The 17,290-nt window shown below is 44.9% G+C and overlaps 1 protein-coding gene across 2 annotated transcripts in view; it reads left to right on the forward strand.

The window, feature by feature from the left end:
• GMDS (GDP-mannose 4,6-dehydratase) overlaps positions 1-17,290 on the forward strand; it is a 1,113,821-nt gene that overhangs the window by 233,976 nt on the left and 862,555 nt on the right. The window contains exon 5 of one of the 2 annotated variants that reach the window (XM_063923049.1): positions 301-410. The exons of the other annotated variant lie outside the window; for it this stretch is intronic. Within the exon in view, the coding sequence (XP_063779119.1) occupies positions 301-410 (110 nt within the window). The remainder of the gene's footprint in view (positions 1-300; positions 411-17,290) is intronic. 2 annotated transcript variants of the gene reach the window in all.

A 17,290-nucleotide genomic window follows, 5' to 3' on the forward strand; every position in this document is an offset into this window, starting at 1 on the left:
TAATTAGCACCTCAGTCAACTTGATTTAACCACCTGTGCTGAGCCATGGATATACCTGAAACCTGGACTGCTGGGGTGCCTTCAGGACTGTGTTTGAGGACTTCTGGCTTATACCCAAATTTACTGTTTTATGACTGCAAATCCAGAAAAGAACCCTGCTGATCTGGCAATCCCTTTAAGAGTAATACCCATCTTTTGCCCAACTGCTTCCTAGGCCCACTATGATTATTTTAAGGTAAATTTTACCACCTGTTCCCTTCTGCTCATAATAAACTAGTAATTGCTTCTTCTCTTTCAAAGACATGAAACTACACTATGGGGATCTCACAGACAGCACCTGTCTTGTGAAAATAATTAATGCCGTGAAACCTAGTGAAATCTATAACTTGGGAGCGCAGAGTCATGTAAAGGTAAGACTTTTGTTTTGCTTTGACTTAAAGTTTTAATTCTTAAGGTCTACAGTGTGTGACTTGTGTACATCTAAATCCCTAATACAGTGTTCAGTATAATATTATATAGCCTTAAAATCGCAAGAAGGGTGCTTGCGATCAGGTCTGTCATCGGGAAGTCTGTGGTCTAACAAATATTTTTGTAAGCTTCCTGAACATATTTACTGTATACTTCAGGAACTGCACAGAATTTTAAGGAGTTCATCTTGAAGAGTGTTTTTGTCTGTTTGCTTCCGTATATACTCAAAGGCCACTTTATTAGGTACACTTGTTCATTAATGCAAATATTTAATCAGCTAGTCGTGTCAGCAAGTCAATGCATAAAGCATGCAGGCTTGTCAAGAGGTTCAGATGTTGTCTAGACTAAACACCAGAATTGGGGATACAATGTGAGCCAAGGGACTCGCCGTGGAATGATTATTGGTTTGGGACAGGGTGGTTTGAGTATCTCCGAAACTCCTCCTGAGATTATCATGCACACAGTCTCTGTAGTTTACAGAGAAGAGCATACTGAACCTTGACGTTTATTGTCAAGTAAACAAGAAAGAATAGAAAAAACATTGCCTGGTCTGAGAAATCTTTCTGCTGCAGCATGTAGATTGGGTAAGGTCAGAATTTGGCGTTAACAATATAACCTTGTGTCAATGGTTTAGGCTGATGTCCATTAGGCTTCTCAATACCACTGTCTACCTATCTTCCAATGCCTACTTCCAACAGAATAACTTGCCATGTCACAAAGCACACATCAAAAGTTGGTTCTGGACAATTCTGCAATAATACAGACAAAATTCCCATATATATATTATTATATATTATATATTATATATTATATTATATTCGCATACACACACAAGACACATACACAATACACATATATATACACAATACGCATACACACACAAGACACATACACAATACACATATATATATATATATATATACACAATACGCATACACACACAAGACACATACACAATACATATATATATATATATATATATATATATATATATATATACAATACGCATATATATATATATATATATATATATATATATATACATACATACACTGCTCAAAAAAATAAAATGAACACTAAAGTAACACATCCTAGATCTGAATGAATGAAATATTCTTATTAAATACTTTGTTCTTTACATAGTTGAATGTGCTGACAACAAAATCACACAAATTATCAATGGAAATCAAATTTATTAACCCATGGAGGTCTGGAGTCGCACTCAAAATTAAAGTGGAAAAACACACTACAGGCTGATCCAACTTTGATGTAATGTTCTTAAAACAAGTCAAAATGAGGCTCAGTAGTGTGTGTGGCCTCCACGTGCCTGTATGACCTCCCTACAATGCCTGGGCATGCTCCTGATGAGGTGGCGGATGGTCTCCTGAGGTATCTCCTCCCAGACCTGGACTAAAGCATCCGACAACTCCTGGACAGTCTGTTTTGCAATGTGGCGTTGGTGGATGGAGCGAGACATGAAGTCCCAGATGTGCTCAATTGGATTCAGGTCTGGGGAACGGGCGGGCCCGTCCATAGCATCAATGCCTTCATCTTGCAGGAACTGCTGACACACCCCAGCCACATGAGATCTAGCATTGTCTTGCATTAGGAGGAACCCAGGGCCAACCGCACCAGCATATGGTCTCACAAGGGGTCTGAGGATCTCATCTCGGTACCTAATGGCAGTCAGGCTACCTCTGGCGAGCACATGGAGGGCTGTGCGGCCCCCCAAAGAAGTGCCACCCCACACCATTACTGACCCACTGCCAAACCGGTCATGCTGGAGGATGTTGCAGGCAGCAGAACGTTCTTCTTGATGTCTCCAGACTCTGTCACGTCTGTCACATGTGCTCAGTGAGAACCTGCTTTCATCTGTGAAGAGCACAGGGCGCCAGTGGCGAATTTGCCAATCTTGGTGTTCTCTGGCAAATGCCAAACGTCCTGCACGGTGTTGGGCTGTAAGCACAACCCCCACCTGTGGACGTCGGGCCCTCATACCACCCTCATGGAGTCTGTTTCTGATCGTTTGAGTAGACACATGCACATTTGTGGGTTGCTGGAGGTCATTTTGCAGGGCTCTGGCAGTGCTCCTCCTGTTCCTCCTTGCACAAAGGCGGAGGTAGCGGTCCTGCTGCTGGGTTGTTGCCCTCCTACGGCCTCCTCCACGTCTCCTGATGTACTGGCCTGTCTCCTGGTAGCGCCTCCATGCACTGGACACTACGCTGACAGACACAGCAAACCTTCTTGCCACAGCTCGCATTGATGTGCCATCCTGGATGAGCTGCACTACCTGAGCCACTTGTGTGGGTTGTAGACTCTGTCTCATGCTACCACTAGAGTGAAAGCACCGCCAGCTTTCAAAAGTGACCAAAACATCAGCCAGAAAGCATAGGAGCTGAGAAGTGGTCTATGGTCACCACCTGCAAAACAACTCCTTTATTGGGGGTGTCTTGCTAATTGCCTATAATTTCCACCTGTTGTCTATTCCATTTGCACAACAGCATGTGAAATTGATTGTCAGTCAGTGTTGCTTCCTAAGTGGACAGTTTGATTTCACAGAAATGTGATTGACTTGGAGTTACATTGTGTTGTTTAAGTGTTCCCTTTATTTTTTTGAGCAGTGTATATGTATGTAAAAATAATAAATATATATATATATATATATATATATATGCATGTGTGTGTGTATATATGTGTGTGTGTGTGTGTATATGCATGTGTGTATATATGTGTGTGTGTATATGTGTGTGTATGTATGTATTTATGTATGTGTGTATATAATATATATATATTAGTCCTTTTTCAAACAGCAGCGGCACTCAGAGGGATTTGTAACAAACATAATGTATTTCACATCCAAACAGTTCCCAACGTTTCAGGGCTCACATGCCCCTTTGTCAAGGTGTGCATCAAAAATCTTTGGGAACTGTTTGGATGTGAAATACATTTTGTTTGTTACAAATTCCTCTGAGTGCCGCTGCTGTTTGAAAAAGGACTACAGATGTATCCACATTTATCTTGACGGTTATTAGGATTAACTGTGACTGGCCAGTCAGACGTAATCTCCTCCTGTAATGACTTAATCCCCTGCTGTATTGTTCTCTGTATTGTATTGTATTGCAGTTGAGAACAATAGCTGAAGGGTTTATGCTAATAAGTCATGTCACTAGGCACAGAAAACTACTCAAGATAACGGTGGATACATCTGTATATGCTAATTGTTCCAGAGGGCACCGGGGTCCATTTATCTCACGGAGGAAGGAGTGCCGTTCCTACCCACAAACATATATATATATATATATATATATCTATATATATATCTATATATATATATATATATATATATATATATATATCTATATATATATCTATATATATATATATATATATATCTATCTATATATCAAGCAAAAACCATTTGTTATGTCATAAAGCCGATGTTTCAGAACTCGCTGGTCCTTTGTTCAAGGCAACACACATAGATAGATAGATAGATAGATAGATATAGATATATGTAAGTAATATGGAAAACTATGATTTCCTTCTAGTCTCTTAAAATGATTTTTAACTCATAATCTCTGTCAAGCCAAGTTCGTGGTAGTCTCCTCCAAAGGTTTTATGCTCTCATTTGGAAGGTGTCACTGGTCTCGGGGCAAATTCAGTTCCTCTGGCCATGTTACATAGCATTGTTTAAAAATTGCCAAATAAGAAATGACCTTGGCAATGCTGGAGACATGAGCTAATAAACATATATTAGCAACTTGCTAGCTGCCTGTTATATCTGTAACATTCCCAACAAAAAAAGTGGGACAGATTTGTACATCAGGACATGCTCCTTTTTTGTCAACAAACTAAGGGCTGTCATTTTATGTTGACAAAATTGGAGACTTCTCAGTCTAATTCAGGTATCCACTGTTTAGAATGTTTTCCATATTTTATGTATACTTGAAATATAAATTACTCATGTGGTATCTGTTTTCTGTACTGCTTTTTAGGTAAATGATCGCCTTTGTTATTTTATAAACTATTCAAAAAACAGAGTCTTTATATCGTGTATTGTAACATCCAACAAGTTTTCTTATATCATAAACCTAAAAGATGAAAGGATTTTTTCTCAAACTGCTACAAAAAGAAAGTCCTCTTTTTTTCCCATTTAAAAAAGCTAATTCATGGGGGGTTTTCTCTACAAAAAGTTACAACTCCTTGAAGAACAGTTAGCGCTTAGTGCTGCTGGGATGTCCATGAATGTAAATGTTTTTCAACTATGAACCAGCAGAAAATTTTCCCCAAATATGTATTCTTGAAGTTGTCCCATGTTTCCCGAAACTTGCAGTGTCTTGAAAGGTGGCAAAATATGTTTGGTCATTTGTACACCACAGTGTAGACATTATGATATTTCCACAGGAATCCCTTCTGTGCTCAACTCTAATTTAGCAATTTTGAAACATTTACTGACAGGCTGTCCAGTGGGAGGTTTTGTTACTGACTCACAATGTTGGCTGCACAAGACTTCTTTTTCCGACTTGTGTGACAGCCTGATCAGTGAGCAGTTTCTTACAGCGTCTGTGAAATACTCCTCATGACTCTTGGCAAAACTGAAGAAATACGTTTCTTGGAAAAATATCTGTTTCAACAAATTTTGCTTGTAAAATAATTCTACATAAACCCCATAGAACTGTATTTTCATATTGTTAATGTGGAGTCTTTGCTATACTTTCATATGGCATCGGTACTGCATTTAGCTATTGACCTGTTGTGTAAGCATGGCACTTTTGGGAATGCTGGTATAATTTGCCAGCCTGTGGCTGCTGATGACTCAGATCACAGCTGTAGCTATGAAATACATGCATATAAGAGAGAAACACTCAGCATATCTTTGAACTGGACTCAGCTGCCCCCCGTCCTGCATTGGCTTGTAATAAAATTGCTAGAAAAAGTTTACTTTTTATCTATGCTCTGTAACAAAGTTGTTTAACAACTTAGGAGGGGAACAAAAGCCAAAGTCATATGTTTCGGAGTCTAAACACATGTGTGCAGTTTCTTTTCTTTTCTTTTTACTTGTATGTATGCGTGTTTGTTTTGGATTATGTTTATGCAGCATAACGTTTTCTATCACTGTCACTTCCAGTCATTTTTATGTGGGCAGTGCAGAAGGCAAGGAAAATAAAATCATAGGAAGTTGGTCTGGTTTCATGAAGGAAACCAATGAAGATGAAATTGGTTCTTGGAATGAACATAGGGTCTGGGAAGGACTGACAGAAGGACTCACACTGAATCATAAATAGTAAGCACTGTGACTCAGAACATGCTACACAGAGGCTGGTTTGATGCAACGTGGTTGACGCAATGTGGGAGAAAGCAAGCTGACTTCTACTTATGAGATTCTTAAAATAGCACGTCTCAGGACCATTACTTCACGTTCATGGTGATTGGAGGAACAACTTGTGCACTGAACAGCTTTAGCAGATCATAGGGGTGGGGATAAGGAATGTGGTGACTTGTGTTCATCTGTCTGTATGGAAAGTTTACAACAGTAGCTCATTCATGTCAGTGTATTGAAGCATCCGATAGATATGAAAAAAATAATAATGTTTTGGCTTTTACACTTTGTAAAAGGCAAATGAATAATGTATTCATGGGAAGTTTGGTGCAGATGTGAGAGTTGCTGTACAAACCCAACAGTATAGATTTATACAATTTTTTAAACCTTTGGCATGCTTTGTTTTTCCCAGAGTAATCCCATTTTCTCATAGTGGTAAATGTATGATGTATGAGTGTTGCTTCATTTCACCTGTTTAATTCATAAATGTATTTAACTTAACGGAAGGACTAATGTGAATAATCTTGTTTTAGATATTTCTTCTTAACTTTGTCTAACTTGTGAAATATACTGACCAACAGTAGAGAACATTATTATGAACGTCATTCTTAATGTTAAATTGATTCTGCCAACTCTCTAATTGGCCTTTACATTCTCTTTAATACACTAGCAAAGCAAAGGTACTGGTATAATTAGTTAGAATAAGGCCAATTTCCTAATAGCATATATGGTGGTTGATCTGTTGAAATAATGACTGTAATTGAACAACTGTTTTGACATAGAATAAAGTACTGATTGTTACAGCATCTTAATGCAACAAACACATACATCTATACATAAATAATCAACGGCACATCTCCCGTTACTGTGCCAGGCAGAGCAATAGTTAGGCCATCCCCAACACTGCCTTTTCACAGAACACCTTTTGTAATCCTGGAGGACAGTGATAATAGTATTGTGGTATACATTGCTGGCTGATTGATGCAATCCGTAAAGACTACCACATGCTAAATAATAAATTACAAAACAAGTAAGCTGTGCGCTCGGTGAGTGGTGGTGTAAACGATTGTCAGCAGCAACTGGAGAAGGGAAAAGCCAATCCCTGGAGAATACAATATGAACAACAAAAACCAGGTTGCGGTTGACAATCAAAGAATATGAACATTTATTATTAAAAATATATTAACAACAATTCTCCCGGGAGTATAATAAGTATCTGCCTTTTGGAAAAAAGACGCCCTGCTGGCGTTGAAACGCGTTAAAGATACAGGCTATTCTCCCCAATATTCCTGCATACCCCTGTGAACATTCCTCTACAAGGGACCAGCTGCAGTACGAGTGTTGCCCTGACGACTGCTCATCATCTAGTTCACAGCCAGACACCGGCATATCGGAGCCACTTATCACTTTGGCTGTGTACTCCAGCTAAGCTCACCTGGAGCTTTGTGTAACCATCCAGCTATTACACTGTTACTGCCAGCGTGTCAGATTGCGGCTTACTAACACCGCAGACCTTCTGCGTCTCCATCACCTGGCATCATTACAGGTGAATTAGAGAGGCTCCTCCTGAGCTGCCCGTGGGAGCCCCGTCAAACCGCCATCGGAGAGAGCTCATTTGACATCAGGCCACACAGGTAACATCTTGCCGCCCGGTTAGTACATTCATCAGCCACAAGCGTGCACGGCTGCTTTCCATCTCCAATCCGGCGGCTAAGTGTGTACCTCGCTCTCCCGTCCCCGTGCTGGGGCATAGCGGCTGACTCAAACAACAGTGCTCCGGGCTCTCTCTGCCGGAATCATCACAGCGGGTAATTGTGTTTCTCTATCGTCCTAGTGGATGCTGGGGTTCCTGAAAGGACCATGGGGAATAGCGGCTCCGCAGGAGACAGGGCACAAAAGTAAAGCTTTCCGATCAGGTGGTGTGCACTGGCTCCTCCCCCTATGACCCCCCTCCAAGCCAGTTAGATTTTTGTGCCCGGCCGAGAAGGGTGCAATCTAGGTGGCTCTCCTAAAGAGCTGCTTAGAAAAGTTTAGCTTAGGTTTTTTATTTTACAGTGAGTCCTGCTGGCAACAGGATCACTGCAACGAGGGACTTAGGGGAGAAGAAGTGAACTCACCTGCGTGCAGGATGGATTGGCTTCTTGGCTACTGGACATCAGCTCCAGAGGGACGATCACAGGTACAGCCTGGATGGTCACCGGAGCCTTGCCGCCGGCCCCCTTGCAGATGCTGAAGTAAGAAGAGGTCCAGAATCGGCGGCAGAAGACTCCTCAGTCTTCTAAAGGTAGCGCACAGCACTGCAGCTGTGCGCCATTTTCCTCTCAGCACACTTCACACGGCAGTCACTGAGGGTGCAGGGCGCTGGGAGGGGGGCGCCCTGGGAGGCAAATGAATACCTATTTTGGCTAAAAATACCTCACATATAGCCTCCGGAGGCTATATGGAGATATTTAACCCCTGCCAGAATCCGTTAAGAGCGGGAGACGAGGCCGCCGAAAAAGGGGCGGGGCCTATCTCCTCAGCACACAGCGCCATTTTCCCTCACAGAAAGGTTGGAGGGAAGGCTCCCAGGCTCTCCCCTGCACTGCACTACAGAAACAGGGTTAAAACAGAGAGGGGGGGCACTAATTTGGCGATATGCTTATATATTAAGATGCTATAAGGGAAAACACTTATATAAGGTTGTCCCTATATAATTATAGCGTTTTTGGTGTGTGCTGGCAAACTCTCCCTCTGTCTCTCCAAAGGGCTAGTGGGTCCTGTCCTCTATCAGAGCATTCCCTGTGTGTGTGCTGTGTGTCGGTACGTGTGTGTCGACATGTAGGAGGACGATGTTGGTGAGGAGGCGGAGCAATTGCCTGTAATGGTGATGTCACTCTCTAGGGAGTCGACACCGGAATGGATGGCTTATTTAGGAAATTACGTGATAATGTCAACACGCTGCAAGGTCGGTTGACGACATGAGACGGCCGACAAACAATTAGTACCGGTCCAGACGTCTCAAAAACACCGTCAGGGGTTTTAAAACGCCCGTTTACTTTAGTCGGTCGACACAGACACAGACAGGGACACTGAATCCAGTGTCGACGGTGAATAAACAAACGTATTCCTTATTAGGGCCACACGTTAAAGGCAATGAAGGAGGTGTTACATATTTCTGATACTACAAGTACCACAAAAGAGGGTATTATGTGGGATGTGAAAAAACTACCATAGTTTTTCCTGAATCAGATAAATTAAATAAAGTGTGTGATGATGCGTGGGTTCCCCCCGATAGAAAATTATGGGCGGTATACCCTTTCCCGCCAGAAGTTAGGGCGCGTTGGGAAACACCCCTTAAGGTGGATAAGGCGCTCACACGCTTATCAAAACAAGTGGCGGTACCGTCTATAGATAGGGCCGTCCTCAAGGACCAGCTGACAGGAGGCTGGGAAATATCATAAAAAGTATATACACACATACTGGTGTTATACTGCGACCAGCGATCGCCTCAGCCTGGATGTGCAGAGCTGGGGTGGCTTGGTCGGATTCCCTGACTAAAAATATTGATACCCTTGACAGGGACAGTATTTTATTGACTATAGAGCATTTAAAGGATGCATTTCTATATATGCGAGATGCACAGAGGGATATTTGCACTCTGGCATCATGAGTAAATGCGATGTCCATAACTGCCAGTAGATGTTATGGACACGACAGTGGTCAGGTGATGCAGATTCCAAACGGCACAAAGGTGTATTGCCGTATAAAGGAAGAGGAGTTATTTGGGGTCGGTCCATCGGACCTGGGGGCCACGGCAACTGCTGGAAAATCCACCGTTTTTTACCCTAAGTCACATCTCTGCAGAAAAAGACGCCGTCTTTTCAGCCTCGGTCCTCTCGTCCCTATAAGATAATATCTGCCCAGGGATAGAGGAAAGGGAAGAAGACTGCAGCAGGCAGCCCATTCCCAGGAACAGAAGCGTTCCACCGCTTCTGACAAGTTCTCAGCATGGCGCTGAGACCGTACAGGACCCCTGGATCCTACAAGTAGTATCCCAGGGGTACAGATTGGAATGTCGAGACGTTTCCCCTTCGCAGGCTCCTGAAGTCTGCTTTACCAAGGTCTCCCTCCGACAAGGAGGCAGTATGGGAAAAAATTCACAAGCTGTATTCCCAGCAGGTGATAATTAAATTACCCCTCCTACTACAAGAAAAGGGGTATTATTCCACACTATATTGTGGTACTGAAGCCAGAAGGCTAGGTGAGACTTATTCTAAAAAAAAAAAAAAATTTTTTGAACACTTACAAAGGTTCAAATCAAGATGGAGTCACTCAGAACAGTGATAACGAACCAGGAAGAAGGGGACTATATAGTGTCCCGGGACATCAGGGATGCTTACCGCTATGTCCCAAATTTGCCCTTCTCACTAAGGGTACCTCAGGTTCGTGGTGCAGAACTGTCACTATCAGTGTCAGACGCTGCCGTTTGGATTGTCCACGGCACCCCGGGTCTTTACCAAGGTAATGGCCGAAATGATGATTCTTATTCGAAGAAAAGGCGTCTTAATTATCCCTTACTTGGACGATCTCCTGATAAGGGCATAGTCCAGGGAACAGTTGGAGGTCGGAGTAGCACTATCTCGGATACTGCTACAACAGCACGGGTGGATTCTAAATATTCCAAAATCGCAGCTGATCCCGACGACACGTCTGCTGTGCCTAGGGATGATTCTGGACACAGTCCAGAAAAAGGTGTTTCTCCCGGAAGAGAAAGCCAGGGAGTTATCCGAGCTAGTCAGGAACCTCCTAAAAACAGTGCATCATTGCACAAGGGTCCTGGTAAAAATGGTGGCTTCCTACGAAGCAATTCCATTCGGCAGATTTCACGCGAGAACTTTTCAGTGGGATCTGCTGGACAAATGGTCCGGATCGCATCTTCAGATGCATCAGCGGATAACCCTATATCCAAGGACAAGGGTGTCTCTCCTGTGGTGGTTATAGAGTGCTCATCTTCTAGAGGGCCGCAGATTCGGCATTCAGGATTGGATGCTGGTGACCACGGAGCCCAGCCCGAGAGGCTGGGGAGCAGTCACACAAGGAAAAAATTTCCAGGGAGTGTGATCAAGTCTGGAGACTTTTCTCCACATAAATATACTGGAGCTAAGGGTAAATTTATAATGCTCTAAGCTTAGCAAGACCTCTGCTTCAAGGTCAGCCGGTATTGATCCAGTGGGAAAAACATCACGGCAGTCGCCCACGTAAACAGACAGGGCGACACAAGAAGCAGGAGGGCAATGGCAAAAACTGCAAGGACTTTTCGCTGGGCGGAAAATCATGTGATAGCACTGTCAGCAGTGTTTCATCCCGGGAATGGAAACTGGGAAGCAGACTTCCTCAGCAGGCACGACCTCCACCCGGGAGAGTGGAAACTTCATCGGGAAGTTTTTTCCACATGATTGTAAACCGTTGGGAAATACCAAAGGTGGACATGATGGCGTCCCGTCTGAACAAAAAACGGGACAGGTATTGCGCCAGGTCAAGAGACCCTCAGGCAATAGCTGTGGACGTTCTGGTAACACCGTGGGTGTACCAGTCGGTGTATGTGTTCCCTCCTCTGCTTCTCATACCTAAGGTGCTGAGAATTATAAGACGTAGAGGAGTAAGAACTATACTCATGGCTCCGGATTGGCCAAGAAGGACTTGGTACCCGGAACTTCAAGAGATGCTTACAGAGGTCTTATGGCCTCTGCCGCTAAGAAGGGACTTGCTTCAGCAAGTACCATGTCTGTTCCAAGACTTACCGCAGCTGCGTTTGTCGGCATGGCGGTGGAAAGCCGGATCCTAAGGGAAAAAGGCATTCCGGAAGAGGTCATTCCTACCCTGGTCAAAGCCAGAAAGGAGGTGACCGCACAACATTATCACCACATGTGGCGAAAATATGTTGCGTGGTGTGAGGCCAGGAAGGCCCCACAAAGAAACTTCAACTCGGTCGTTTCCTGCATTTCCTGCAAACAGGAGTGTCTATGGGCCTCAAATTGGGGTCCATTAAGGTTCAAATTTCGGCCCTGTCGATTTTCTTCCAGAAAGAATTGGCTTCAGTTCCTGAAGTCCAGAAGTTTGTCAAGGGAGTATTGCATATACAACCCCCTTTTGTGCCTCCAGTGGCACTGTGGGATCTCAACGTAGTTCTGGGATTCCTCAAATCACATTGGTTTACAACCAGTCAAATCTGTGGATTTGAAGCATCTCACATGAAAAGTGACCATGCTCTTGGCCCTGGCCTGGACCAGGCGAGTGTCAAATTGGTGGTTTTTTCTCAAAAAAGCCCATATCTGTTTGTCCATTCGGACAGGGCAGAGCTGCGGACTCGTCCCCAGTTCTCTCCCTAAGGTGGTGTCAGTGTTTCACCTGAACCAGCTTATTGTGGTGCCTTGCACCTACTAGGGACTTGGAGGACTCCAAGTTGCTAGATGTTGTCAGGGCCCTGAAAATATGTTCCAGGACGGCTGGAGTCAGGAAAACTGACTTGCTGTTATCCTGTATGCACCCAACAAACTGGGTGCTCTTGCTTCTAAGCAGACTATTGCTAGTTGGATGTGTAATACAATTCAGCTTGCACATTCTGTGGCAGGCCTGCCACAGCCAAAATATGTAAATGCCCATTCCACAAGGAAGGTGGGTTCATCTTGGGCGGCTGCCCGAGGGGTCTCGGCTTTACAACTTTGCCGAGCAGCTACTTGGTCAGGGGCAAACACGTTTGCTAAATTCTACAAATTTGATACCCTGGCTAAGGAGGACCTGGAGTTCTCTCATTCGGTGCTGCAGAGTCATCCGCACTCTCCCGCCCGTTTGGGAGCTTTGGTATAATCCCCATGGTCCTTTCAGGAACCCCAGCATCCACTAGGACGATAGAGAAAATAAGAATTTACTTACCGATAATTCTATTTCTCGGAGTCCGTAGTGGATGCTGGGCGCCCATCCCAAGTGCGGATTATCTGCAATACTTGTACATAGTTACAAAAATCGGGTTATTATTGTTGTGAGCCATCTTTTCAGAGGCTCCGCTGTTATCATACTGTTAACTGGGTTTAGATCACAAGTTGTACGGTGTGATTGGTGTGGCTGGTATGAGTCTTACCCGGGATTCAAAATTCCTCCCTTATTGTGTACGCTCGTCCGGGCACAGTACCTAACTGGCTTGGAGGAGGGTCATAGGGGGAGGAGCCAGTGCACACCACCTGATCGGAAAGCTTTACTTTTGTGCCCTGTCTCCTGCGGAGCCGCTATTCCCCATGGTCCTTTCAGGAACCCCAGCATCCACTACGGACTCCGAGAAATAGAATTATCGGTAAGTAAATTCTTATTATTTGCACAGTTTATCCTTATACTATTTGGACACGATTTACTCATTTAAGGTTCCTCATCACACTAAGGTTATTGGAACCGTCACGTGCTGCTACAGATACAGGACTCTTTATGGGATTTTGCTTTTACGGAGCAAGTGAGTCATACTTTTCTGTATACAGATCTGTAGTTTATTTTTCACTTTCTTATTAATGGTGTAATCTTTCTTTTAAACATCTGAAGTCTGTATCAAACAACATTGGGCATTCTGTGAATAGAAAGTATCCATCAATATAATATTAAGGTTCAGGGGTATTGCACTGAGCAGATTTTATGTCATACTGCATTGTTTTTATTATACTCCCGGGAGAATTGTTGTTAATATATTTTCTCTAACGTCCTAAGTGGATGCTGGGGACTCCGTAAGGACCATGGGGAATAGCGGCTCCGCAGGAGACTGGGCACATCTAAAGAAAGCTTTAGGACTAACTGGTGTGCACTGGCTCCTCCCCCTATGACCCTCCTCCAAGCCTCAGTTAGATTTCTGTGCCCGACGAGAAGGGTGCACACTAGGGGCTCTCCTGAGCTTCTTAGTGAAAGTTTTAGTTTAGGTTTGTTATTTTCAGTGAGACCTGCTGGCAACAGGCTCACTGCATCGAGGGACTAAGGGGAGAAGAAGCGAACTCACCTGCGTGCAGAGTGGATTGGGCTTCTTGGCTACTGGACATTAGCTCCAGAGGGACGATCACAGGTCCAGCCTGGATGGGTCCCGGAGCCGCGCCGCCGGCCCCCTTACAGAGCCAGAAGAGCGAAGAGGTCCGGGAAAATCGGCGGCAGAAGACGTTCCTGTCTTCAATAAGGTAGCGCACAGCACTGCAGCTGTGCGCCATTGCTCTCAGCACACTTCATACTCCGGTCACTGAGGGTGCAGGGCGCTGGGGGGGGGGCGCCCTGAGACGCAATAAAACATTACAGAAATACCTTACATGGCAAAAAATGCATCACATATAGCTCCTGGGCTATATGGATGCATTTAACCCCTGCCAGAATATACAAAAAACCGGGAGATGAGGCCGCCGAGAAGGGGGCGGAGCCTATCTCCTCAGCACACTGGCGCCATTTTCCCTCACAGCTCAGTTGGAGGGAAGCTCCCTGGTTCTTCCCTGCAGACAGAAAGGGTTAAAAAAAAGACAGGGGGGGCACTAATTAGGCGCAGTATTAAAACAAACAGCAGCTATAAGGGGAAAAACACTTATATAAGGTTATCCCTGTATATATATAGCGCTCTGGTGTGTGCTGGCATACTCTCCCTCTGTCTCCCCAAAGGGCTAGTGGGGTCCTGTCCTCTATCAGAGCATTCCCTGTGTGTGTGCTGTGTGTCGGTACGTTGGTGTCGACATGTATGAGGAGAAAAATGATGTGGAGACGGAGCAGAGTGTCTGTAACAGTGATGTCACCCCTTAGGGGGTCGACACCTGAGTGGATGTACTGTTGAAAATTACGTGACAGTGTCAGCTCTATATAAAGGTTGACATGAGACAGCCGGCTACTCAGCTTGTGCCTGTCCAGACGTCTCATAGGCCGTCAGGGGCTCTAAAGCGGCCGTTACCTCAGATGGCAGATACAGACGCCGACACGGATACTGACTCCTGTGTCGACGGTGAAGAGACAACCGTGATTTCCAGTAGGGCCACACGTTACATGATTGAGACAATGGAAAATGTTTTTATACATTTCTGATAATACGAGTACCACCAAAAAAGGGGTATTATGTTCGGTGAGGGAAAAACTACCTGTAGTTTTCCTGAATCTGAGAAATAAAATGAGGTGTGTGATGATGCGTGGGTTTCCCCCCGATAACAATTAATCATTTCTTAAGTATTGGCTGCATACCCTTTCCCGCCAGAGGTTAGGATGCGTTGGGAAACACCCCCTAGGGGGGATAAGGCGCTCACACGCTTGTAAGAACAAGGGCTCTACCCTCTCATGAGATGGCTGCCCTTAAGGATCCTGCTGATAGAAAGCATGAGGGTATCCAAAAAAGGTTTTTACACACATACTGGTGTTATACTGCGACCAGCTATCGCCTCAGCCTGGAGGTGCAGTGCTGGGTTGGCATGGTCTGATTCCCTGACTGGAAATATTGATATCCTAGATAAGGATAGTATATTATTGCCTATAGAGCATTTAAAAGATGCATTTCTATATATGCATGATGTACAGCGGAATAATTGCCGACTGGCATCAAGTATAAGTGCGTTGTCCAAGTCTACCAGTAAAATGGGCAGGTGATGCGGATTCCAAACGGCATTTGGAAGTATTGCCTTTGAAAGGGGACATTTGGGGTCGGTCTTTTAGACCTGGTGGCCACGGCAACAGCTGGGAAATCCACGTTTGTACCCCAGGTCGCCTCTCAAAATAAGACGCCGTATTATCAGGCGCAGTCTTTTTGTTGGCAAGCGGACAAAAGGTTCCTCTTTTCTGCTCATGACAGAGGGAGAGGAAAAAGGCTGCAGAGATCAGCCAGTTCCCAGGAACAGAAACCCTTTTCCGCCTCTGCCAAGCCCTCAGTATGACGCTAGGGCTTTACAAGCTCAGGCACGGTGGGGGCCCGTTCTCAATGAATTTCAGTGCGCAGTGGGCTCACTCGCAAGTAGACCCCTGGATCCTTCAGGTAATATCTCAGGGGTACATATTGGAATTCGAGACGACTCCCCCTCGCCGTTTCCAAAAGTCGGCTTTACCGACGTCTCCCTCTGACAGGGAGGCAGTTTTGGAAGCCATTCACAAGCTGTATTCCCAGCAGGTGATAATCAAGGTACCCCTCCTGCAACAGGGAACGGGGTATTATTCCACACTATTGTGGTACCGAAGCCAGACGGCTCGGTGAGACCGATTCTAAAATCTTTGAACACTTACATACAGAGGTTCAAATTCAAGATTGAGTCACTCAGAGCAGTGATTGCGAACCTGGAGGAAGGGGACTACATGATGTCTCGGGACATCAAGGATGCTTACCTTCATGTCAAAATTTACCCTTCTCACCAAGGGTACCTCAGGTTATGGTACAGAACTGTCACTATCAGTTCAGACGCTGCCGTAGGGATGGTCCACGGCACCCTGGGTCTTTACCAAGGTAATGGACGAAATGATATCCCTTCGAAGGAAGGAAATTTTAGTTATCCCTTACTTGGACGATTCCCTGATAAGGGTAAGATCCAGGGAACAGTTGGAGGTCGGTGTAGCACTATCTCAGGTAGTGTTGCGGCAGCACGATTTGGGTTCTCAATATTCCAAAATCGCAGCTGGTTCCGACGACTTGTCTTCTATTTCCTAGGGATGATCCTGGACACAGTCCAGAAAAAAGGTGTTTCTCCCGGAAGAGAAAGCCAGGGAGTTATCCGAGCTAATCAGGAACCTCCTAAAACCGAACCAAGTCTCAGTGCATCAATGCACAAGGGTTCTGGGAAAAAATGGTTGCTTCCTACGAAGCAATCCCATTCGTTAGATTCCACGCAAGAACTTTCCAGTGGAACCTACTGGACAAATGGTCCGGGTCGCATTTTCAGATGCATCAGCGGATAACCCTGTCACCAAGGACAAGGGTATCCATCCTGTGGTGGTTGCAGAGTGCTCATCTTCTAGAGGGCCGCAGATTCGGCATTCAGGACTGGGTCCTGGTGACCACGGATGCCAGCCTGCGAGGCTGGGGAGCAGTCACACAGGGAAGGAATATCCAGGGCTTAGGGTCAAGCCTGGATACATCACTTCACATAAATATCCTGAAGCTAAGGGCCATTTACAATGCTCTAAGCTTAGCGAGACCTCTGCTTCAAGGTCAGCCGGTGTTGATCCAGTCGGACAACATCATGGCAGTCACCCACGTAAACAGACAGGGTGGCACAAGAAGCAGGAGGGCAATGGCAGAAGCTGCAAGGATTCTCCGCTGGGCGGAAAATCATGTAATAGCACTGTCAACAGTATTCATTCCGGGAGTGGACAACTGGGAAGCAGACTTCCTCAGCACGACCTCCACCCGGGAGAGTGGGGACTTCACCCAGAAGTCGTCCACATGATTATAAAACTCGACAGGTATTGCGCCAGGTCAAGAGACCCTCAGGCAATAGTTGTAGACGCTCTGGTAACACCGTGGGTGTACCAGTCAGTGTATGTGTT

Source organism: Pseudophryne corroboree, chromosome 5 (genome assembly GCF_028390025.1).
Source record: "Pseudophryne corroboree isolate aPseCor3 chromosome 5, aPseCor3.hap2, whole genome shotgun sequence".
Classification (NCBI taxonomy): Eukaryota; Metazoa; Chordata; class Amphibia; order Anura; family Myobatrachidae; genus Pseudophryne; species Pseudophryne corroboree.